This window comes from Camelus ferus, chromosome 9, assembly GCF_009834535.1.
Source record: "Camelus ferus isolate YT-003-E chromosome 9, BCGSAC_Cfer_1.0, whole genome shotgun sequence".
Taxonomy (NCBI): domain Eukaryota; kingdom Metazoa; phylum Chordata; class Mammalia; order Artiodactyla; family Camelidae; genus Camelus; species Camelus ferus.
The window spans coordinates 78,979,112-79,004,561 of NC_045704.1; the positions used below are offsets into that span (position 1 = coordinate 78,979,112).

A 25,450-nucleotide genomic window follows, 5' to 3' on the forward strand; every position below is an offset into this window, starting at 1 on the left:
CAGCACTCTGCTTGAAAAAAGGCAAGATGTACAACAAAGATTTGCAAGGATATTAACCCAACATCTACTGAACTTCATTTCATAGTAAGCCTGTAAAGAACACTGCAGAAGAGATAAGTTTCTTTCTCTCATAAATCCACTGATCATTTACAATGTATGACACAATTTAAAAATACATAATCTTAATAACTGGGATAGATAAAAACAGAATTCTTAAATTATATTAGATCTCTAGTTCAGTATTCTAAAATCTGATTAAAAGTGGACTAGTTCAGGGCTCCTACATGTGATTCTGCCATATCCTAAAATCTTGTCATCAATATACAAATGGTATAAAAAGACTGGGAAAGAGCACTCCTGTTTTACAAAACCTTAATATAAAAACAGCAAACACATCCATTTCATTTACATTTCATTGGCTAAAATTCAGTTTTATGGTTATACTTAATTGAAAGTTGGGAAATGTAGTTTTATTGTGTACGTAGGACAATGAGAAAACAGATTTTGCACTATCAATTCATTGTATCTGCTAATCTTTTCAGCTTAAAATCTCTTACTCTTAAAGCTAAACATTGAAAAGAAGATTGACTGAAGAGAACTACCTTATCCATTCATCCAAGCTAATGTGTCTGACAACTTTGGCAAGGCATTTTGACATAGGGTACAGTTGCCTTCCATTACTTTGGCATTAAGATGAAGGATAAAGGCACATTCAAATTTTCTATTTATAATCCTTTTTGAACTTACTAATATTTTTAGCCTATATTATTTGTAAGAGCAAAAGTTAAAGTACTATCCAAATAACATTTTTTGTCTTAAAATAATTTAATGTATTAGTGTATCCCTAAGCCTAATATTCTAGTATGGATGTACAAGTCCATGCTCTTCCCCACATATAATTTATAACTTTATAAACTTTGATTCTATCATTTTCCCTCTCACCACACTGTAGTCCTTGACAACTTGAATTAGTTTCCTTGATGTATAGCAATCAGGACTGGATTTTGTTTCCCAGATGTGGCTGCACCATGGTTTTCAGAGGCATGATAAAAAAATTTTATGGTTCATACTGAGTTTTTTTCCTAATGATACGATTTCAATCAATGTTTACTGAAATGTCTCCCATGTTCACTGTTGCTTGATACAGCTTAAAAAGTATTTTATTCCATTTTCTGTAAAACTAGACCAGAAGTCTTCAGAAATATTTATAGAATTCTGTAACTAGCATCCTTTTCATAACTGACATCTATGGTTCCATCATATAATCATTTCTCTTGAACTGCTACCTCTTACACTTCAAACCTGTTCTGTCTGTTATTCTGACTATGGAACCATTTCTTCTAAAAAGATAAGCCTTGTTAATCTTCTTCAGAGATCCTTTTGCAAATCAGTTCATCAAAGGCACCTTCCAGATGAGCATTTTCTTCTTCTGAATTTTATCTGGGATCTGTAAACCATTCTTTATCTGCACAGGTAGGGATCCAAGCAGAAGCTATCCAATCACTTTTATGGCCAGAGGAAAAGAGAGAACGTTGTGCTGGTGGATGCATGTATCACAATTATCTTGTACCTCGTTTTTCTGGATTGTTGATTTTGTTCTTTAGAATTTGGGTCCTACAAAGACCAGCTCCCCTCAAAAAGGCTCATTTTCCAGTTCAATGCTACTTTTACAAGTAATTATAATTGGCTATAAATGAAAATCTTAAGAAGGTCTTGACTGCAGTTTGAGGTGATTTTTATTTTATATTAATCATACCTGCTGTTATTCACAAACTTCTCAGCCTTGTGAAGGAACCCACTAAACACTTCTACACAAAACACAATTGGAGTATATTTACTGATAGCTACTTTCCTTATTCATTAGTAATTAAAATCTAGTATCAGACACTAAGCTTCATGAAACTATTGCAAGCACTGTGACAGACCAGTTAGCATAGTGTCTGGCCTCATGGCAGTAATCAATTCAATACCTCCAGGCTCTCTTGTGCAAAGCTTAAGCAATGATGGTGCTCACATGAATTCAGGTCTGCTTCCCTTTAAAACTGGATTCCAGAAGAAAAAAAATTTTATGAAGATGGTAAGAAATGTATTAATATGGTAAAACTACTACTTCAAAATCCAATGAAAAAAGAGCTGTTGAGCAATGCTGATTATTTGGGGTCCTGAAAAATGTCTCTCATATAAGTACTCTAAACAAAACGTCCTTTATAATGCCTTAAAAAATGTGAAAAGTTGGATTTTGCAGACTGCTTGGTGCACTTCTGCTTGTTTCTTTTTAAAAAAGTAGAAAAAAGCTACAATGTTGTAGTCCTTTGGTTTTATTTTCTGGGATTAAAAAAAACTATAGGCATCATGTTTTTATGTGGTCCTCTTGAAGATATCCTTTATAATATCAAATGGCTTAATTCATGGGTCTTGATTATCAGTATTCTTCGACATCGTCAGCCTTGATTAACTGGTTGAAAATTTCAGAGCAGAGTAAGTAACCTTCATGAATATTTCCCCAGTCCCTGAGAATCATAATCACCACAGAAATATTTTGTCCTTTCATCATAAATCTCTGGCAAGTAGCCGTGTTCGTTCATTGTTAACAGGGCAAGGAGCAGTGTCATAGAGGGTTAATCCGTGCAAATTGGCTTCCACTCGTAAAGAAATTTTCTGGAAGAGAAAAGAAAGTTACACATAGAAGTTTGCTCCTTAAAGGCAGATCACATTTTTAATACATTCGGAGGAACATCTTTTGGGACTAGGAATGTAAATCTATTCTAATGAGTAACAAGAGTGAGACAGCTGTTGTACTGCCAACAGTATCATCTGTAGTACCAACAGAGTTGGGAAAAACAAGCTTCTCTACTCAGAAGTTCCTTAATTTTCTTTGGTTTCTACGGAGAATGCGTAAAACTAAACGTTGAGGATGGCCTACGTAAATGTAGGCAGAGTTAATAAAAACTCTCTGAAAGAATTTTTGCAAATTGTTTTATAAGGCTGGACATTGCTGGCAAAACACTATTTCTCCAAACACAGAAGGTCCTCTTCTGGCATCACTGCTTATGAAGTTAATTTTCAAAAACGCCAGAGACTTGCTTCTAGAAAGCTTTCTTATTCCACCCAAAGGAGGTTTAATTGCATAAATTTAATTCCATGTCTTCTTACCTGAAAATCACGGATATAAGTCAGGAAAAAACCAAAGAAGGAAAATGACATAGACCATTCTGCTGCTGTAGTGATCATGTGAAGCACATAACCCTTAAGCGACAACAACAAAAAAGGAGTAGTTCTGTGAAATTTCATTCAAATGATCTATAATTTCTCTCAGATAAAAAACCTATAATATTTATAAACCAACCTGTGTTCTGAATATCAACCCCTGATTTATTTAACCTATCTCTAGATTTAAAGGTAGACATTAGAAAAGTCCTCCTAAATGATCCATCATAGTTTCATCTACAGCAAATAAAATTTTCACTTGAATAACTAAGAACAGGAACTTCTACTCTAGAATCAAGAAGTTACTGCCTTTCCCAAAGCTACGAGTCATTAATGCCACTAAAAAAAAATTTTAAGTAAACAATGCTCAGAATAAACTTAGTGGTGTTTTTTGAACATTGAATAATATATAGATTAATTATAATTAGGAGAATCTAGTAAATTATTTTGCTCAATCACTCTCACAAACATGTCCTATTTACGACTGACTCTTTAAAAATAATTTAAAATAAAATGCCAACTGAGTGGTTTGTGAAAACAGATAAACTCATTTTATTGCCTATTTAAGTATATGTCCCTCTTGTCTTGTTCTCAGGATCAAAAATGCTATCTCTAGTCAGATATCCACTACATTGGAACCCAAATGCAAAGTCCATAATAATAAACTTACAGATAACAAAAAATGGGAAAAGAAATTTTTGCTTTCAATTCAGAAAACAAGTATTCTACGAATAAAAGATTTCAGTGGGGTATATGGTATACTATAACCATATTTAGAGGAATCAATTTCTGATAAGACTCTGCCATCACAACTCTCTTTATGTCTTGAAAATGTCCAAGGATCACAAAGTGACTGGAGAAAAATGGATGGTTCTACATAAACTCTATCCTTTATAGAAAATAGTCCTATACATTAATAATTATTCTACTTTCATTATTAGTAATGTAATGAAAAGCACATCAAAAGCAATGAAAATCTTTAATATAAAACTAAGTTTTATAGACTGTCAGTTCTTACTTTGTCCTCAGGGTTCCAATGCAGTTTCTGTACTATATCAGCGCCAAAACTCCCAGTGTACAGAAGGGATGAGCAAGTCAGCACTATAAAAAAAGTAAGTCAAGGAAGAATCTCAGAGGAGACCTGTAAGTTTAAATTAGATTCAAAACCAAAATCACTTTAAAGGTCTAAAAGGATTACACATACATGTTTCCAAGGTCCAAACCCATTTTCTTAAAGACTTCAAGTTACACGGCAGTAGTAAAGTTTAAAACATGCCCAGAAGATTACTATGAAATGGTTTGCACCGTCTATCCCTCTTTGCTCAATAAATCAGCAGTTCTATCATAAGGTTTTGCTACATAATTGTTCTCAGGGAGGGCCTTAACTCATCCTTCCTATCCCTGAAGGGAGTATGATCAGGCTAAACATTATCCTTGTTCTTAGTTTAGTTATTAGGTCCTATGTAAAACTTGGATTTCATGCTTCCAATTCTTTAATTTAGGGTTTACTAACCCAACAATCTCACCCCCAAAAAAGGTCTGCTTATGATATGCCAACAGTGTTCACTTAAATTCTGTTACTTGATTCCTTTCCAAGTGTAGCCACATTTTACAGTAAAGGATACTGCTAAGTGCACTTACTCCACACCAGATAACCAACAGGAGCCTGATCCAGAAGATCTGTTTGCCGTGAATTTTGGGCTGCATTTGGTAGGAAAGGATGGTCTGAACAAACATATATAATGAGCCCATGCCAAAGGTGAGCACAGCTCCACATACATGTACAGCAAAAAAGGTGGTTTTCTGAGAGGTAGAAGGAAGAAATCAGTAAATAAAAGAATCTCAAAACACATTGCCAAAACTATATCTAAAACCCCAAGCCCAGCGATTTCAACAGAACATTCACTAAGTGGAATAGTTCTGTAGCGTCTACAGACTACTTCCCGAAGTAATATTCTCTCACAGGACTCAGCGTAAACCTGAGGATTACAGTAATCCAAATTATTTCATGCATTTGTGCCACTACTGAAAACATGATAGTGATTATTCATTTGCTCATTTAATAATATGTTTATTTGTGGGTTTCTTATGCATCAAACTACTGTTCTAAGCACACAGAAATATTAGTAAACAACACAGACAAAAATCTGGCTGTTAACATTTACGTTCAAGTGAAGGAACACAAATAGTAAATAATAAACTTCAGAAATACATAAATTCCATAATAAGTTAGATGGTGGTTATGGAGCATAGAAGGAATAGAACAAGATAAAGAGGACTAGGATAGTTGGGAATGCAAGGGGTAGAGAGTTTCAGCTTAAATCTAATTAAAATCTAAATGCAACTTAAAAGCTCAAGAAATTAAAACATCTCCCCTTGCCTCTGATTTGATTGGTCTTAATAAATTATACTGTAAGGGATTACCATAATTTGTAATTTTTTTTTCTCCTTCACCTTACCTTTATTGGAATCCAGTTACATTTTACTACATATACCCTCTGTTTAAAAGTGAGGACAGTAGCTCTCTAAAAATTCTACTATCAGAGGCCTTTGGTGAACTCTCTAGTTTTTTTAAACTGATGCTATCTGTATGCCATTCGGTTGAGAAAGTGCTGTACAGCCCTTGGTAAAGAGGGTATGACTAAGGCAATAGGAGAAGAGAGGTTAGGTTAGTGTTGGTTCCCTCCATCTACAATCAACTGTGCTAATTCACAAACAGAGTCCACTTTTTTTAGTTGAAGGTGTAAGAAGTTTCTAATATAAAGAAGAAAAGATAACAAATTATTTTTAAAAGGTATTGGTTTCCTTTCGGAGATAAAAAGGGCTACTTCAATATGGTACGGGGTGTTTTAACTGGTAATGTTATGAGCTTTGGAAAGGGAAAAAAATGTATCGTTATTACCACTTTGAGTAACAAAGGAAAAAAAAATTCAGCACCCATAAAACATAATGTAAAATGGTAATATCTTCTTGGTTCATATGAATTTATCTATATATATATATATATAGATATATATATATATATATAGATAAAGGCTGTGGAAATAGAGGCAAAAATGAAATTGACTATTTTAGGGTTAAGAGCAGACATATGGGTAGATTTTTCTCCTTAAAAATATTCTCACATATATTGATGAAGCTAAACACAGATATACCCTGATCAGTGCCCACCTGTGATCAGCACACAGTTCTATCAACAAAATCATGTAGCTAAAAAGAATAATAAAGGATGGAGGGCATCTACTTTTGAATTTTTATAATCAAAACAGAGGTATATAAAAGTGGTTTCAACTGGCCGTACTTTTGCTTAACCGAGTCAACTTTGTCATTTTAGAGACTAGGGAAACAGCAGAAGATCTTGAAATGGGCAAGAGGTTATCCTTTCAATGGAATGCTAGAGCCTCTGGGAATGGGTCTATAGATACGTGAATTTTACTTGGCTTTGTTAGGGCTATTTTGCAGAGAAAAGCTGAGTAATGATAGATGTTATGTATAGAGACAGAGATGTTATGTGTGGAGACAGAAGTTAACTTATTGAAAATGCATAGGAATGCAAATAATTCATATGACTAGAAATGCACAGTGTCAGACTAAATGCAATTGATTATCACTCTGTGAATAATAATCAGTTTTGCTAGTTTTGCATCTATTTATAAATTTGTTTGAGCATTCCTTATCTGACCATAAGTGTGTGCTACTTTGACTTCTCTTTTGAACTGGTTTGTAGTACCCACTATTTCTGTCATTAATTAGTAAATTAAATAAAACTTTTGACCTATGTACACAAGTCATTCTTTTATCCTCCTTAAAAATACATCCTTCAACAAAACAAAAGACAAAAACTTACTCTTTGATGAAGACAAACAAATTACAGAGATATGTGAGGTCAGGGCCAAATGTTTGCTATAGAACTTATAAATTACATATTGAGTGGTTTGTAATCTTTACCTAAAAGCAGTTAATGAAACTTAAGAACTAATCTTCTGCTTATTCTTACCCCTTCCATAGTCTCCTTGAGGATAAATTTTCTAGGGAGGGAGAATGCCATATGACAACAGAGTTCTGCTGCCACAGGCCAAGAAATGCCAAGGATTACTGGAAGCTAGGGAACAGGCATGGAATATTCTCCCTCTGATTCCCCAAAAGAGAACCAACCCTACCAATACTTTGACTTCAGATTGCTGGCCTCCTGAACTTTGAGAGAATAAATTTTTGTTATTTTAAGACACCCAAATTGTGGTATTTTTGTTACGACAGCCCTAGAAAATTAACATAGATTTCTGCCTAATCATCCCTTCCACATTTCCTTGACAAGGATAAATTTCCTGGTGCCAACTAAAGAATGTCACTTGTCAACTGGCTCTACAAGGACTGAGTCACCAGCCACTGGGGCTGCTGACCTGCAGTGCTCCCTGAAAGGAGTTCAGGGTGGAGATCAGGAATGAGGCCCTCTGTGCTCTGGAAAAACTGGCAGAACAGGCCTTCAGACAGTTAGATATTTTTAGGAGATAATTTTATGAAACCAGTTTCTTACATCTTCCGGTATTTAGAAAAACGGCTAAAATCATTAAGTAAGATGTCTGTGCCTCATGACTTTGCAGCAACCTTCTACTGAGATGTGTTTGATTGCACAAACCTGTTCTCTAAAATCACGTATACACTGACCTCCCCCCTTATCTCTCTGGAGCACGTCCTCAGAGCTATCTCAGAGGCTGCCTCCCAGGCTATAGTTCACAGTAAGTCCCCAAATAACACTGAAACTCACATCTCTCATGTTGTGCATTTTTATTTCAGTTGACACTAGGAAAGGAAAAATTCCTAGGCACTGAGGACACATTTTTGCTCTGCTATATATTTTTATACACATTTGTCTTCAAAGAAATTAAACCTGTATCTTTTAAGTCAGTTTTTAAATGCCGTATGATAATTATTAGGTCTCTTTAAATACAATCACGGTAATCTCAAGAGAATTTTTCACCCATCCTGCTTAATTCCCTTAGCCTCTCTCACAAAGGTACTAAATACTTAGTATGGGAGCATGCTTGTACTAAGTGCTATGTTAGGTGCTCAATATTCAATGGTGAACAAAACCACTGTGCTGTAATTGATGGAGAAACATATGAACTACAAAATTCTTAAATAAATTTTTAAAAAACCTACAGATATAAAATTAGACTATAAGAAGTGTTAAGAAAAATTAGTTTTTAGAGTCTTGCAGATCACCAAGGAAGAAAACTTGAAGTATATAGGAGGAAGTCATTGACAAAAAAAGACTTCCCTCAGGAAGTATAGTCTGCCAACTTCTATTTAGGCTTGGTGTTGTGGAACGTGCAATCAAAGAAACAATATACGAAATAAGAGTTAAATAAACTTGTCTTACATAAGGAACACAGAAACGCCTATGTTATGGACAATGGAGATACAGGAGGGGAATGATGCAGAACGAGGTTGGAGAGGTAGACAGCAGCCAGATTCTAAAAGACCTTTAAGTTAATTAAGCAGTTTGGCAGTTGAACGAATCATTTTGCCTCTCTTAAATGATATCTCTCCTCATGCAACCTTGGACCTGTGAGCTTTAAGCAGGCGTACAAGGAAGAAGAATGAGGAGTAGATATATTTCCAAAACATTACTTTGGATGCCATATTAAATTAAAGGGATGTAACAGTAAAAGCAGAGGAACTACTATGGAGGCCACGGCAGTAATCCAGATGAGAGATGATGAAATCTAACTTGGCTGAAAAGGAGATGGTAGAGAGAAGCAGATGCTTTCAAGAAATATTTAAGACATAAAGCCAGCAAGTCCCTACTTTAAAACAAAGCACTTGCCTCTCTTCTAAGTTAAGCTCTCTAACTGTAAGCCATTTACAGACGTGGTTTGTGTACCATTTTTCCTATTTGAATCAACCAGTTTGTCTCTGCAAAATAGAAATGGAAAGAGGAGAAAGAGGCAATGCACTCACCCCTTTAAATAAGCAGTGGAAGTTTACATTAGAAAGGAAGGGGAACGGTTTGACATCTGGGTACTATTACAGGGTCTGCTTATAAAGATGGTCCAGCAATGAAGCCATCAGTGACAGATATAGAGCACATTCAACAGGTCCAAAGCTGCATGAAAACAGATGTTACCCAGAGAAAAAAAACTAATTTGATTCAAAACTACAAGATCAACGGGACTCTTGTGATGGAGGTAAATTAAAACGAAAGCTGAAAACAAAACGAAGAATGCCTATGAATGCAAACTGTTTTAGTAGGTCAATGAAATAAAGGTAGAAAGACAGCTTGCATGATGCTATTTGGACCTGCCACTGGAATTTACTGGGTTGTGAACAAATACCAGTTACTAATAGAAGTAGTTAAATGTGGAGGTCACTTAGGGATCCATTTTTACCACACAGTGATGAGAGATATTGTTAAATTGATCAACTGATCAAGGGATAACTAGAATCACGATCCATAGACTACATTCCCCAGCCCCTCCTGCACCTAGGAAATGAATGTCAGTGGAATGATATGAGTCACTGCCAGGTCAAGGTTTTTAAGAAGCAGGTGTGATTTCTGCATGTTCTCTTTGACTGTTTAAGGCAGACAGATGCAGAAGATAACAGGGTCTTAGGGAACGGCAGGACCCGCAGATGGATAGCATCTGGACCTTAAACCACTGTGGGAGGAAAGCCATCTATCAACCAAAAATACCTTCACTGGATCCACTTATATAAGAAATAAACATCAACTGTGTTAAGACACTGAAATTCTGGACTTCGTTAGAGCAGCAAGCATTACCCTGGTACCCACTTGGGTTATATTTATAGCATTTACGAGTATTAACCATTACCAAAACACTGAAAAATAGGAGAGCCAATCAGAAGCATTTAAGAAAGGAGAACTCTAAATAAGAGAGATGGAATATGCCTTTATATGTGTATTTATATGACGAGTGTGTGTTTGTATGTCTGAATGGTTATTAGGTGTGTAAGCAGGTTACCAAATCTCTAAATTGAAACTTTAAAGACGGCAGGGATTAATCAAAAAGCACCATATGCCCAGGATGCAGCTGGTATTACCAAAGACTCCTCTGAAAGAACGTCAATAAAAAGGAATGTGGAGAGTTTGCAAATATTTGGTGAAGGCTGACTGCCACTTTAACATTAAGAATTCCCTGAGAAAAGGCTGGAAGAGCTATAGAGCCTCCTTTTACTTCCTCATATAAGGGGCTGGGTACCTAGGAACACAAGCAATCAATGGGAACATCTAAACAAGAATATAAAATAGGTAGATTAAGTACAACCTGTTAGGCATATTTAAAAAATGTTGAAATCTATAATTGTGTCACTTACAATTGATATCAATTTTCTCTGTCTTGGGATAATCTCCAACTAAGTAGTAATAAAGAATCTACCAAGTAATGAGTCCTGGGGATTTTTTAAAAATCAGAATAATTTATATTTGTTCAGGAGATTACTGAGAATCAATTTCTCTAATTTCTAAGAGGGTCAAATAATTTAAAGGCAGTGGATTCCATTTTGTTAAGGCAAAGAAACAATGACAGCATGTAACCGAATGCGTCAGCTTTTCTTTTTTTAACGTGGATTTTTATGTGTTTCAGGAAAATACCTATGCTGGGCTAAAACACAAACCTGGAAGTTTGCCACAACAGAAAGTCCTAAACAACTCAGTAATCCAAGTACAAGGCCAGCCTTGTTTAATTTGATGATACAACTCTCTTCAGGATTCAGAGCATGAACTTGCTTATAACGAACATAAATGGTAGCAACGCCTGGGAAGACAGAATGAGAAAACAGCAAAGTAGTAAGTAACTAAGTAACAGCTGTAGATTTCTAAGTACTCTTAAGGCTGCATTATGAATCTATTGATATGTCTGTGTGACCGAGCAAGTCGTTTGCCTCCCACAGGCCTCATATTAAAAATAAGTTAGGAAAAATTTAAGAGATAAGTCTGACACTTTCTGAAAAATCTCTAATAGTAAATGTTATATAAAAAACAAAATATTCTATATAATTAGTACTAAAGTCTAAAGCAATTTGTCCTAGAATATGGATAAAATGGACATAGGCAAAAAAACACCAAAAAATTATTTGCCTCACTTTCTTTTCCTTTTATGTCAAATTACTACAACTTGGCTCAATCAGATATAGCAGTTAAGAAAAAAGAAAAAAAAAAAACCCATTTGACTGTCCTTGTTAGTTAAGAAAGGGCCAAATCAAACCTTCTATTGCAAAAATAATGCCAAAGAACTCAGAAGTGTAGAAATGTAACACAGATACGCTTTTGTAGATATATTTTTAAAAACGTTAGTCATAAGATGAACTTTTATACATTGAATCATTTTTTTATCTTCAGTGTTTGATCTGAGCAAATAATAAACATCACAGGGACAAAATGAAAATATTTAAAACAATCACGATAGATGGAAAAAGCAGTATTTTAGTAAACCATTAATAGAAAAAAACTGGTTCAAAAGTAAATAATGAAAATGAATGCAAAATATTGTAGCAGAGCTCCATTTCTTTGGCATTAGAATACCGCTCAAAAATCAAAACATGGTTCCATAGCAATTCTTATACTTCTAAATTGTTTACCTTAAAAAATTTTCATTGGGGATAGTTGCGGTCAGCCTGTTTACAGTCTTCTATAGGCTGCTAAAGAAATCCACTTAAGGCCTCAACGAATATTTGGTTATATTTTACAACTTCTATTTGGATGAGTGGTCAAAGAGCCCTATATATATATTTTAAAAGATTTCCAGAATTTAGCATTTCTAGAATTTTTTTAAAGAAACATATCTGTGATCAATAACAACATTTCTTCAATTATACCTAGAAAGTAACACAAGTAACACGATAGTGTTGAAACAAGAAAAGCTCAATTCAGCTACTAATTTTGACTATTAAAACCACTCTCATCACTTACATAAAACTGCGGCGATATTTAACATTGCCCCGAACAAGCATTTTTCTGGAGCTACTGTACCAGTGTCACTGAAAGAAAAAAAAGAAGGTGTGCTAATTGCTCATATTAGATATACACATGTATTTCTTCTAAGGGATAGGAAACAATAGAGGTTACTTCAAATCCTTTACCTTCTCATAAATTCATGAGCTCAACTCTTAACGTGATTTTATGAAAACATAATTTGAGCTCACAATATTTGCCTCGTTCATGTATCACTTAAGATTATTTCTTCTTCACATAACAGAAGTCAATATAAATTGATAAAAGAGCTATCCCAGGCATGTTAAGGCTGTGTTATTGACATAGATCAGTCAGGCAATATGTTTCTGTCTCACCTGAATATTCCCGAAACACCACAAGATCTTTCATGACTCGGTCTTTTGACATCTGTTGTTGACTCTGCCTACATTCAATTAACACCTGATCATTTCCTGATTATTTACCAAGCACCTACCGTGTGGGACAGCACTTTAGGGACAGGAATACAGTGGTAAATAAAATAGACAAAGCCCTTACACTCCTGGAGCTTCCATTCAAGACCAGTTTTGAGTTCCCTCCTCTCTACAGCCTTGGCCAACCCCTCTAGCAGCAGGCTGATGCAAAGAGCATTCAGTCCAGACTCCCATCAAAATCCCGTATCACACTGTATTGCAGTATGTCTGTTTACATGTCTGTCTTTCAGCGCAGGGTGGACTACACAGATCCCGATCAACAACCCACCATTTACTAACTGTGAAACCTTGTGCCCTGTCTGTGAAATGGGGCTATCAATTTCCTCCCAGCCTCACTGGGTCAACTTGAGGAAATGAAACTGTGGTAATACATGCAAAGTATCTAGCACAGCAATAGGCATGCTGGAGACACCCATTAAATGTTGGCTAGTTCCTTCCCCTTTCCCCAAACGACTGTAAAGATTAAAAAGACAAAGTCTTTGGTCTCAAACTGAAGTACTATAGGAAAGAAATAAAAGAGAAATGGGAAAGTCACATCCAGTACGGAATTAGTAAGATTTGATTAACATTTGGATAAGGTTTAGGAAAAGTAAAGTATCAAATATGAATTCTAAGGATTGCTCCTTCCCACTCTAAAATGTATCTTCAGATACAAAAGAGTTTGATACTCTTTGATCATTTTCAGGGAGTGGGGGTTATGTTTGTTGTTGTTGTTCCTCCTACATTTCAAGTTTTCAAGAATAATATACAAAGGGGGATGGTATAGCTCATTGGTAGAGTGCATGCCTAGCATGTATGCACAAGGTCCTGGGTTCAATCCCCAGTACCTCCATTAAAAAATAAGTAAGTAAACCTAATTACCTCTCCCTGCAAAAAACTTAAAAAAAAAAAAGAGTAATACACAATTACCATTCTTATAATCAGAAAAAAACTCCTTAACTTTAATAGTCATATTCCAATTGATGCTCCTGTTTTGAATTACCCAATAAGTAAGTAGTCAGATGCATGTCCAAGATATGCTCTGGAACAAAATGACAAATTGGCCTGTGTGTGGAAACAGCCATGCCCATCACCTCGTCAGCACAGCACTTCAACCCAATCAGCGGTCATCAAGCTATTCTGATCACACAGCATCAGAAAAAAAATGGTCTGATCACCAATATATGTTCTCTGTTATATTATTATACATATATTAAACATAAGTTTAAATATTTTGAAATAAAAAAAATATAGATGTTTTAATAATTTCTTCTCATACCCCAGTGGTTAGTCTCATGAACCTTTCTTCAGTGTTCACTGCTTCAATCAACTAGAACACCGAAAGCACACTTGCAGTGGAATTGTCTTCCAAGTGGAATTTACATTTGGTTATGTCTTCTTGTGGCTATCACAATTAAACCTTTTAGATAGGGTTTATGAACTGAAAGGAACTTTACAGAGTATTTTGTCTAACGTAATCGTTTTTCAGATGAAGGAAATGAGCCTAAGAGAAGTAAAAATAAGTACCACTGAATTGAAATATATTAGGATGTTGGAGAAAGATCCCAGGGTTAAAACTACTAAGTTCATGACCAAAAAAATTTAAAAAGGCAGAAGGACAGAGACAGAAAAGGAAGTGTCTAGGATTCTATCAGAAAATCACATGCAAAATCATCAGAGAACTGAAACTCTGAAGAGCTCAGTGGTCTCTTAAATTATTAAAAGCTCTTTAATGAGGAGGTATAGGAAATATATATAATAGAAATTATAGAGAAAATAAGACAGAGAAGCAATAACCAAAGAAATAAAAGTTGAAAAAATTTAAAGAGCTTTCTTCTTTACATTTTAATGTACTTTTATTATTATTTTTTAATGTATTTTTTGGATTGTTTATAATGAACATGTAGTGTTTAATCAGAAAACTCCACCATAAGGGGAATTACAAAATATGAAACAAACTGGCTTTAAGAATCATTAAAATACAAAAACAAAGACAAAAACTCTTTAAAAATGAAAGCAGACAAGTTCTTTGAGAGGAAATAAAAATGCTGAAGGACCCTCATGAATATGTATGTTGTTTTAGAGTTACTAAAAAATGAACTGGTTCCTTAAGTTACGTATCTCTCTAGCACAGTCATAAACAGTGGTGACTATTTGTCAAATTATTCCTAGAACTGAAACCTTAAATTCTGAAATAACTTTGGGTTTTGTAAATCATCCTAAGGGACTCAATTTTTTGTTGATCTTTCTGCCATACCATACCACTGTGGAAACAACAAATGCAGAATGTAATGTCCTGATTTAAGCTAAACTGTGGAAGGAAATCAACCAAACCATTAAGCACCTTTGGAGGGGCAGGGACTGGAGAGGACGTTGGAAGAGACTTTCACTTTTTATTTTTATGATCACTCTAGTACTGTTTAAAATTTGTTATAATAAGCACATACTGCCTTTATAATTGGGAAAAAAAGAGGGTTATGGACATAGCACACACGATTGAGTACCCATACTTACATCATTAGTAGCTGTGAAATTTCAAAAATATTACCAATAAAATTTTAATACTCAATGTGTCAGAAAGTTCTAGGTAACATGTTATAAAAAGTAAGAGCATAGCCTCTAGAATCAAATTGCCCAATTACTGAGTCATGTTCCCTTGGACAAATGACAACCTCCCTGGACTGCATTTCCTCCTCTATCAAATGGGGGTCATAGTTCCCACCTCAAAAGGTGGTTGTAAGAATTCAATTATTTAAGACCTGAAGAATGCTTAGAACATTGCCTTGTATACAGTAAGTAGATCAGTAAGTGTTTGTCATTAACACTATCTTTTAATATTATTATTATTATTGTTCCAGAATTTTTTAATTTTAAGAGGAAAATAATTCCAATTCTATCTTCTGAGACCTCAGATACTTATTTGGAAGACAAGGCACTGAAGTGTCATAATTCACTAACTGATTCTTAGCCCTCTGTCTCCACATTTCTCCATCACACAGAAAGAGCCAAATAAACTTCCTCTTTACATTCCTTTTATTGTTATAGTATCAAACATAAAATCTGAATTTTAAAATATTAAAATTAAATATTGGGTTCAATGCTAAAATACGAATGAGACATGACGATGTTCTATATAAGAATACACTTCACTAACCTGATATAAGGCAAAACAGGGTCAACGTGGTGGAGTTCTATGGCAGTGATGTATGAAAATATGAAAGCAGCAGCTGTCCAAATGACAAGGGCTGAAGGAAGGAAACTGAGGCCTTGCTGAAACCACCACATCTCAAACAGGTCTTCTGAAGCAGAAACAAACAAATTAGGAAAGATTATTCACGAGTATGTCACCTATTCTACTTCAGCCACCCCGTCCCACAACCTTGTACATTTCTCACCCTCAGCTGCTTCACTTCTGATCAGCCCAGCACCATCTACTAACACCGGCTCTCTTTCAATTTCTTAGTAAATGGAACCAAGATTCACCCACTTCTTGTATCCAGAAATTTTTTCTCCCCTGTCCTTCTACACATAATCAAGTACATCAAAGGCTGTTTATTCCACCTCCTAAATTTCTTCATATCTAACCCTTCTCTCCATCTTCACTGCCAGTACCCTACCTAAACCACCATCACTTCCCAACTAGATTATAAAAACTTCCTAAATGGTCCTCTCCTAGTCTGGACCACAGGCAATCTAGATTTCATTCTTAAATTGGAATGAGCCTTCTTATTCTGAAATACCAATCTGACCATTTTATTCTCCTTTGAAGAATCTCTGAGCGCCTCCCCTAGGCCCTTATAAGCTGTCTTTCCTCCTTAACATGGTCTATAAGGTCCTTTTACTGTCTAATCTCTATTGACGTTTCTACATTCGTCTCTGGCCACTTCTTTGATCTCAGTTATTTGATTTTGCTATTATCATCTTCATCCTCATTATAAAAGCAAACTACCATATGTCAGCAAGGCTACTAAGCACCTTAAATACGTGATCTCATTTACTGCTCACTACAGAATTTAGAGGTTATGAGAATTGCCCAAGGTCAGAGGGCTGCAGTAGACATGATTCAAACTCAGGCAGTTCCATTCTAATACCAATCACTATGCTATGTTGCCACAGAAAATTTCTTCCAAATGTGTTCAAAAATTTCAAAATTCCTCAAATGTGTCATGCCTTCTGGCGCGCCTTTGTCCACGATGTTTTGTCTGGATGTTGGTAAGTAGTAAGTGGTCAATAATATGAATTAGAAAACATTAGTGTATCTTCATACATTAAATTAAAAGAAAAATACAGAGGCACTTCCAAACATTAAGAAATTACTCCAACACACGTGAAAATAATTTCATGTTTGGAGTATCTTCTTACAGTTTGATGGATTGAAATTTAGTATTTCCCATGAGCTTTGTAAAACTTACAACTCTGATTTCCAAGATCCTCCAATGTGCTCAGCTTCCTCAGCTCAGACTGACCTTCCAAGTAATGTCATCTCAGCCACTTTTGACTTGTACTTGTCACTTACTCAGATCATCTGATTTGTTGCTAAATATGTACATTTAACTTGTGCTACATAAGTTTCTTTTCCTTTCTCCCTGAAGTCACCATTATATTGCTTTGAGTAACTTCCTGTCTGAATTATCACAATCTCCTCTTTTCTGTTCTTTTTCCCAGATCAGTCCTTAATATTCTAGTGTAAGTTTCCCGAATAATAATTCTCAATTTCTATAAATCTCGAATAACTTCCAAAATCTTTCACGTCTCTCCTTTCATCTCTTTAAATGTTATTTTGTTTCTGATCAATTCGAATCTATAATCTTTAGGAGTCTAGTTTCATATTTGTCGGTTCTGCCAACCCTTGCGCATGTGTTTTTTTGGTTTTTGACTATGAGCCCCTGTCTGGATGATCTTAACTGGGAGTATTCTAAACAGCTTAGATTAAGGATAAATCATTGCAGGGAGAGTCGGTCTGTATTTTTGCCAGGCACTGTGGCACATCACTAACCTGGGCCAACTTTAATTTCTTGGCTTCCTTATTTTTTTAGACCACTTAGGTATGTAAATTTGAACCTTGAAGCTGAGTAATGCCAGACCCTGTAGTTTCAAGTTCTTATGTGGTTATCTTTATTTCCCCACCTGGAGCTGTGGTGAAAATGAATAAATTTCTTTGTGACCCCCCTGTGTCGGGAAGGCAGTATTCTTCCTAGCCCACCTTTCACTGAGTGTACAGATTTTTGAGGGTCCTGGCTGAACTGGAGAGAGGTGGTTCCAAGGCCATGAGCTGCACAATTTCAAGTAAAAATAACTACATTTTACTTTTTATGAAGAAAAGATATCCCCTGACACACGGGCATCATCCACACAAACTATCACGTGAATGGTGCCCCTTGGAGGAGAAAGCGTGGGAGGTCAAGGGGTATGAGTTCCATCTCTCTGCTTTGGGTGGGGAGCATGGGGAGCCTATCACATTCATCCTTAATTGTACTTTATTTCTGCTGCTAGCCAAAAGCACCCCCAAAGAGATGCACTGCTGGTTTACCACTCTGGTTTCAGCTCTCTTTGACTTTCTAGGCCTAGGAATTTCCCTTTCTTTCCTTCATGAACTGCTATGCATTTAAGAGGCTACTGTAATTTATTCAGCACTTGGGTGTTTTAGCAAAGGAGATTTTTAAAACATTTTGTCCACCCATGGCTAGAAGCATAACCTCCTCCTTTAATCGCTTTTGCCATGTCCAAATCCTTCTTACTCTTCAAAATGGAGCTGAAATACCATCTTCTACTCACAACCTTCCCTAATCCCTTCAAATCTGGAATTAAGCACCCTTTCCTCTGAGAACACTTGATTTGCACATCTCTTACAGCTCATTATCTTTTATGGTATAAAAATCTGGGAGGGTGTCTGATGTGGATAAAATCCTTGATGTGGGACTCCACTTTACTACCCAAGCAGAGAAGAGGGCCTTGCTCACAGAAATTACTCAGTAAGTTTTTTTTTTTTAATGAACAAACAGCCAAAATGAAATCCCTTTAAGCCCTCAAAAGGTTTATGATTTTCCTATTTCAGTACACAGTACCGGCCACCCCCAACTTACGATATAGTTCAACTTAAAAATTTTTCCACTTTATGATGGTGCAAAAGCAATAAGCATTCATTAGACATCACACTTCGAGTTTTGATCTCTTCCTGGGCTCGTGATGTGCAGCGTGATACTCTTGTGAAACAGCAGCAAGCCACAGCTCCCAGTCAGCCACACCATCCCAGGGTGAACAGCCGATTCCCTTATCACCATCTGTACCCACACAAGCACTCTGTTTTTCATTTTCAGTACAGTAGTCAATAAATTACATGAGAATTCAATACTTCATTATAAAATGGGCTTTGTGTTAGATGATTTTGCCCAACTGCAGACTAATACAAGTGTTTCAGCAAGTTTATGGTAGGTTAAGTTAAGCTACGTATGCTATTTCAGTAGGTTATACATATTAATGCATTATTGACTTCGGATATTTTCAGCTTACAATGGGTTTATTGGGATGTAACCCCATCAAAGGTGGAGGAAGATCTGTATGTGTTACCATTTTTCCAGGCCATCCAGATTCTAAGGCCTCAAAGTACCTTTAGGTTCTCTCTTCCAAAGCCCACACATGTTGTCACTAGGTGATGACAATTCTACCTCCAGCCATTTGCAACCATTCTTCCTTGTAGTCTACCAGTGTAGCCACTTAGGTCAGATTCTCAACTCTTTTGGTCTGCTTTTTCTCTTCCCCTCCATCCATTCTATATGCACTGCCAAATTAACATTCCTAAAATGTTTTTCTGCTCAAAAACTTTTTTTAAAATAAAACTGTGTGAACTTAGGCAAGCATCATTAATTTTTCTGAATTAGTTTCTCCTTTGGAAAATGCGGGTATTTTTGGCCAAGGCTGCGCTGCCCAATACAGTCACCACTAGCCATATGTGGCTGTTGAAGTTAAAATTTCAATTGATTAAAAAAATTTTAATTTCAGCTCCTCAGGTGCACTAGACACATTTCAAGTGCTCAAAAGCCACAGGTGTCAAGTAGCTACCATTTAAGATGGTGAAAATACAGAACACTTCCATTATCGTAGAAAAGTTGGGCTGTGCCGGATAATTACTGCAGGGATTACGCTGCTGACATGGCACAAGTAAAGAACCTAAACACACTGGTGATACCGGTAGCTTTTAGTATTTACTGTTTATGGGCTAAAATAATACTCACTTCAGAGAGGTTTTCTTTCAAGAACTAAATGAGATAACATACATAAGATACTCTCACAGGTGGTCAATAAATGTTTGTTCCTCTTTTACAATGTGAAAGATGAATTACCTGTTTACAAGTTCACAAAATATCAGTCTTAAAATCTGCCCAAACCTTTACCTTTTGAAAATCGTGAAATCCACATACAAAAAAATAGAGGTTGTTTTGACCCAGATGCTCTTAAACATGTAAAATTTCAATTCAATGCACCAACACTGTAGGCAGAACACTATTCTATAGCATTATTAATTTTTTCTTTAAATAGTTGATACTCATGTATTTTATAATGATTTGTACCATCTAGAATTAATATTTTAAACCTGAGGTATCAATTTTCTTATTCTTTCTCCCATTAGACACTTTTCCCTTATCTCAAAAAGGATAAAATAAAATGAAAAACACAGAAGGGAAGACAATAATGAGGGAAGGCTGATAACTTAATATTAAGCAAAATAAAGCACAGACTAGTCCCTGTGATGCAATGGAAAGAACACAGCTGTGAGGTCAGATTTATCTAAGTGCAAATTCTAGCTTTTCATGTCCCAGCTGTATGATTTCAGGCAAGTTACTCAGCTTCTCTGAGTTACGGTATCCTGAAAGTAGCCATCTCAGAAGGCTGTTCCTTACAACAAAACAGAGTGGGCATATAATATAAAAATGATAGGTGATGTATCAATTCTGCACAACCACCACTAGCCACAGGGATGGGGAACGACAACACTTAATTCTTAGTATATATGAATCATTTTGGATTCCTATTTCCTTAAGCTTTTAGGGTTCTGGTTATCTGAACTGACATTTTAGAGAAGGAGCAGGGATTGAAATGGTTTACCAGTTTGCTAATGACTACTGAGAAACCTAAGTGCACCAACTAGGTGGGGCAGACTACTTACCTATGCGTTGTTATCACTGGAAAGCTGGAAGCACCGCTGGCTAACTGCCAACCAGGCAAAATTAATTTTAATGGTTTATAATTTAAGAAACTTTTCAAGATACTTGAAAATATGCAGGAATAAGCTTCACATACCAGTGAGAGTGTTTAACAAAATGTTCTTGCATCTCTCACCTATCTTCTCTGCTCTCCTTGAAGATCCATGAATCAGAACTGCAGCTACAATTTGTAAACTTCACAAATATTGAAGTGCCACTGGTAAAAAGACGAATTTCTTATGCTGTCTCCTCTAAGTGGTTACTGCTTAGAAACAATAAGAATAAATAGTCCAAGTGAAGAGAGAAAGCCCTAAGCTCCTTTTAGAGGTACATAGAATCATCAGGCCCAAAGCAAAGCATAATAGAAAATGGTTATTTTTCTTAACTGTAACTTGGCCTTCTAACAAATGTAATATTCTCGTAATGGTTACAAACTAAAGTCTAGAAGATTAAGGCGCTTTTTTGTAAACTGGATCAAATGTTATAGGGAGAGAAACGGTGGAGAATCCGAAAATGCAATGCAAATTACAGCTGTATTTGCGTACTGATTTACAAATTTAACTTTGGGGGAACTGGAAAAATGTAGCGTTTCGCAAACGTATCCTAATGTAAGCATGGTTGAGGACACAAAGGACGAGCCATTTATCTTTCTGTGTTGGGCACCCCGCGATACAATTGGGTGTAGCAGATTTGAGCTTCGCGTAAACACAAGGTCACACGGATCGCAATTTCAAATCTTCCTTCCGCCCCCGCCATCCCCCACCTCCGCCCCACACCAAGGAATCTGAGCCCAGCAGTGATAAAGGGAACGTATACTCAACCGCAGTTTGTTGTGGAATTGGGGCGAAGGTTCTTTGCAACCGCTTAAAAGAAATAAAACCAAGGAATTATTTACACCCACCGCTGCTTTATTCCGGAGGCGCAAAGCTCTTGGACGAAGATCTCGGCTACGCTTTGCCTGGGGCTGGGAAATGATGCTGGAGGCGGAGCTTGGCCCGGCTAGGGGCATGCGGGCTGGGGTTTATAGGGGAAGACCAAGGACCTGGACGGAAAGGTGAGGCGCAGAGACCTGAGCCCAGCCTGCACCCGCTGCCGCCCCATCCCGGGTCCCGGGGAGCCCGCCCGCGGCTCCGGCCAGCACCCGGTCCCTCTCCCGCGCGTCGCGTACGGTAGTCCCTGGAGGCAGGGCGAGCCCGCACGCGACTCTCACGCCCGCCACGGAGGTCAAGGCTCCCAGCAGCATCCGCCTCCCCGACCCACCCGATCCCATCCTCTGACACACATGCCCTAGTGGAAGCTGAGCCTGTCCTCATCCCCTTTTTTGGCCTACCTTGCTTGGACGACCCAGCCAGTACTGGCCGCCGGATCCGGAGCCTGCCGGCCGGACTGAGATGGGCGGAGCCCGGGGCGCGCTCCCGAGCAGCCTGGCGGGTCCCGGGGCGCGATCACCGCCCGGAGAGGCGCGCTCCCGCCACCACCAGTTCCGACCCTGTATCCCTTTACGGCAATCGCGAAAGTGTCGTGAACGTGCTGCCGCGGATCAGAGTCACCCAGTCGGCTGGAGTCGGAGGTATTATTTCTAGGGGTGTGCTTTTGGGGGCCAGGGTAAGGCTGCCGGGCTCGCTCTTGTCTTGGGGATATGGCCAGGGTGTAAAGGACGTGTCGGAGGACACGACTTTCACGAGGGGTGGAGAGAGGGCTGCACGCTCTCGGGGTGGGGTATTGGAATATAGCTGTGTATGGACTCGCGCGGGGGGAACGCAGCCCTGCCTCGCGCGGGGGAGCCTCGCGCGCGGGGATGTGGGGAGGGCGAGGGGCGACTGCCCCTCTGGCCGCGGATGGAGAGATTGAGGCGGCGAATCGCCAGCGCGAGAGCCCGGGGCCTGCTATGCGAGGAGAGGAGAATCTCGGCGGCCGAGGCTGGGCGGGCCGAGGGCTGGGGGCGCTGTCCGTGCGGAACCGACCTTGCCTTTCAGGTCCACACCCTCCTGCTTGGGTGCTGCTAAGTCCACAAATCGAGTTGCATCCTGTGCCGGGTTTGCCCTCCCTTTGGAATAAGGTGCTGGTGTTTCGTGGCTGGGCCACACTTCTTGGTCAGCAAGTTTTCCAGAAATTTCAGCGTATATTGACAAGCTCTGAGGTTGCCAGCTAGGGTTTATTCCAGCAGTGTTCTTGGAAGAAGGGACAGAAGAGTTGCTAGTCTTTGCCGATGTTCCCAAGAACACTGGATGAATGAGGTCTGTTTCACTTGTCTTCTCCAATCAAGTGCTTGGCCATTTTGTGTCGTTTTGCCTTTTGCATCATTGGCATTAATATGTAATTTTGCTTGAAGTCTTTGAGTTCATTAATGAATCCATGTTATGATAGTAGGCAAATTGATAGTTATATTTAAACAAATATTACTGTGTTGTCTTTGTATGTGGACCAAGAAAAAAAGGTTCAGTTTCTGCTCTTGAACTAGTAGGAATATTTTCAGTGAGGGTATTGAATTGACAACACAAGTAAGGTTGGTAAAGGCATTTAGAGCATAAGTACTTTAGTACCTTTGGCGTTCACATAACATTCCAGAGACTGAAGTTCTAAAAGCATTTTGCTTCATACTCGTTTTGTGCTGAGCACAAAGCTACTTGTACAACTTGTTTTTACAGCTCTTCCATTTAAGAAATAAATTAGCCTCTGGTATTAACCTGTTCCAACAGAGGCGTCTTTATTTGTTCCCCAGTTATTATATTATTATTGAATATTTACAACTATGATTTCATAAATTCATTCTTCCTTTCCCACACCCAATCTCTTAAAATTTACATTATAAACACTATTAAATGTTTGCTGTTTAACTCTAAATTTGTTTTATAACCCCAGTTACGTTTTATTGCATAGTCAATTTGTTTTCTAGGAAGCAGTATACTTGTTCTTAAAAGAGAACTAAAAGTGATGGTGATACTCTTTTGAAAGTTATGCTGTGCTGTCTCTTTTAAGGAAATAGGAAAATAATCCATCAAATGCCAGGCTTTGGCTTTTTTTTTTTTTCCTTCCCCCTGGAGGAAGTTATTTCTTTTTTTTTTAAGAAATGCAAGATTTCACTTCAACAAACAGTAGATCTAAATTGTGTTACACAGTACTGTTTTAGCTTCCAAGTCTGCTGAAAAGGCTTTTGTTTTTGCTAACTTGTTCTGTGTGTCACTTGTTAAATAATGCTGAATGTAATCCTGTGATCCTATTAGTTATTTGTTTTTTTTTTAACTTTTTATAATTTGCTCTGCCTCCCAAATAGTGTTGGCCATTAGTATTTTCCTTTAGTGGAGCTGTGAAAGTGGGAAAAGCTGTGTAGTCACCAGTTCCTGTGAAAGGACGGCCGACATACTGCTGAATCAATGCAGCTCAAAACTTGGCACCCTTAGACATGGGGGATGGGAATTCTGGAATTTCCCGCTACAGGTTGGATATTGTGTAAGCTTACCTTATGCTCTGCTCGGCAGTTGGAGATGCCTTTTTGAGTGTGTTACTTGTCAGATGTTCCCCAGTGCAGAACACAGGAATCATGTAGGCAGCATGCTATTATCCTCAGCTGCTATTCTGCATCAGATGCTCAGATGTTCTGCATCATAGATTTAAGGTCTACAAATTGTGTATAATTTTAGTAAAGGTATTCATTTAATATCTCTGGTTTTATTTTTGTACCTTTGTTGGGTTCCCCATAAATATTCACGCCTGCACAAAGAAGAATTTTGTTAGACCGTCTCTGCCCCCTCCTCTGAACTCCCCCAACAGTTTGTTCACAGTATGTTATAACAGCTGTTTACAAGACTCCCTGCCCTTACTTTGAGTTTGAGGGCATGGATGGTATATTTCAACCTTTCTGTTTCCTCAGAGTCTAGAACCACTAGGTGCTCATTAAATATTAGATGAATCACATTTGTTCACTGTTCCACAAATAAGTACTGATTACCTACTTAGTGTTAGGTTTGGTATGAGATTCTGGGAAAAGAATGTTAAGATAGACATGGCTCCTGCACTCCTGTGTCTTACATACCAGTGTGGGGAAAAGACCAGAAAACATCATCAACTAACAAAAACATTCAAAATGTGGTTAAGTGCTATGAAAGGAGCATCACATTCGATCAGGTTATGTCGCCGAGGAGGGAAATTTGCTGATTACAAGTGGAAAGGTTGCAATAGCTATAGGACAGTAATCAGTATTATCATAAATGAACTCCGGGTGATAAGAATTTTTAACTGTTTTAAGTACTCACTTTTACTATTATGGTTTATGAAAATATATCCTCACTTAACAAATAGGCTGTTCCAAAAAATTCTTGGTTTCTTGATAAGCTCATTGATGACTTTCCATAACATCCAAATAAAATCTCAACTCCTTGCCAAGGTCTATGAACCTGTGCATTGTCTGGCTTTTCAGATTTTATTTTATCTCACCCTTTCATCTGTTTTACTACTGTCCAGCCATAGTCATTGCAGAGGTCCCTGAGTGAGAGACAAGATCACTCGTATTCAGAGCCTGTTCTCTGGGACTGTTCTTGCTCTTGAAATGGCAACCTCCTTCTCTTCCTCTGAATTTGGAATAAGTGCTTCTTCTCCGTGGACTTCAACAACCTTATCTAAAATCTGCACCCTCAACTGTT

At 37.5% G+C, this 25,450-nt stretch overlaps 2 protein-coding genes across 10 annotated transcripts in view; one reads left to right on the forward strand and one right to left on the reverse strand.

Annotated features, from left to right (window-relative positions):
* Positions 1-1,670: 1,670 nt before the first annotated feature.
* On the reverse strand, positions 1,671-22,273 carry DRAM2 (DNA damage regulated autophagy modulator 2). Of its 5 annotated transcripts, none has more exons than XM_032487311.1 (9): positions 21,712-21,850; positions 20,947-21,072; positions 15,764-15,905; positions 12,137-12,204; positions 10,843-10,982; positions 4,833-5,010; positions 4,226-4,308; positions 3,154-3,246; positions 1,714-2,658 (listed from the first exon to the last, which is right to left on the reverse strand). In XM_032487311.1, the coding sequence occupies exons 3-9, from the start codon at positions 15,892-15,894 to the stop codon at positions 2,551-2,553; spliced, it is 801 nt and encodes a 266-aa protein (XP_032343202.1). In that variant the 5' UTR covers positions 15,895-15,905; positions 20,947-21,072; positions 21,712-21,850; the 3' UTR covers positions 1,714-2,550. The 5 variants fall into 5 exon arrangements, with proteins under 5 accessions (XP_032343204.1, XP_032343202.1, XP_032343200.1 ...); XM_032487309.1 differs by having other exon boundaries at positions 15,764-15,908; XM_032487313.1 differs by lacking the exons at positions 20,947-21,072; positions 21,712-21,850 and adding an exon at positions 22,141-22,273 and having other exon boundaries at positions 1,671-2,658; positions 15,764-15,908.
* Positions 21,796-25,450, forward strand: part of CEPT1 (choline/ethanolamine phosphotransferase 1) — a 36,051-nt gene continuing 32,396 nt past the window's right edge. The window contains exon 1 of one of the 5 annotated variants that reach the window (XM_032487308.1): positions 21,796-21,864. The gene's annotated coding sequence lies outside the window, so the exon portion shown is untranslated. Of the gene's footprint in view, positions 21,865-22,239; positions 22,416-22,900; positions 23,048-25,450 lie in introns of those variants that run through there. The other 4 variants (XM_014557749.2, XM_014557747.2, XM_006182872.2 and 1 more) reach the window with 4 other exon arrangements.

Bases quoted from the DNA above. Each gene is read 5' to 3' on its own strand.
- DRAM2 (XM_032487313.1), bottom strand. From the start codon at position 15,894: ATGTGGTGGTTTCAGCAAGGCCTCAGTTTCCTTCCTTCAGCCCTTGTC. The intron at 12,205-15,763 runs GTTAGTGAAGTG...TTTTTCTTTCAG, and splicing joins CCTGTTTTGCCTTATATCAG to TGACACTGGTACAGTAGCTC. The intron at 10,983-12,136 runs GTAAGTGATGAG...CTGTCTTCCCAG, and splicing joins AAATATCGCCGCAGTTTTAT to GCGTTGCTACCATTTATGTT.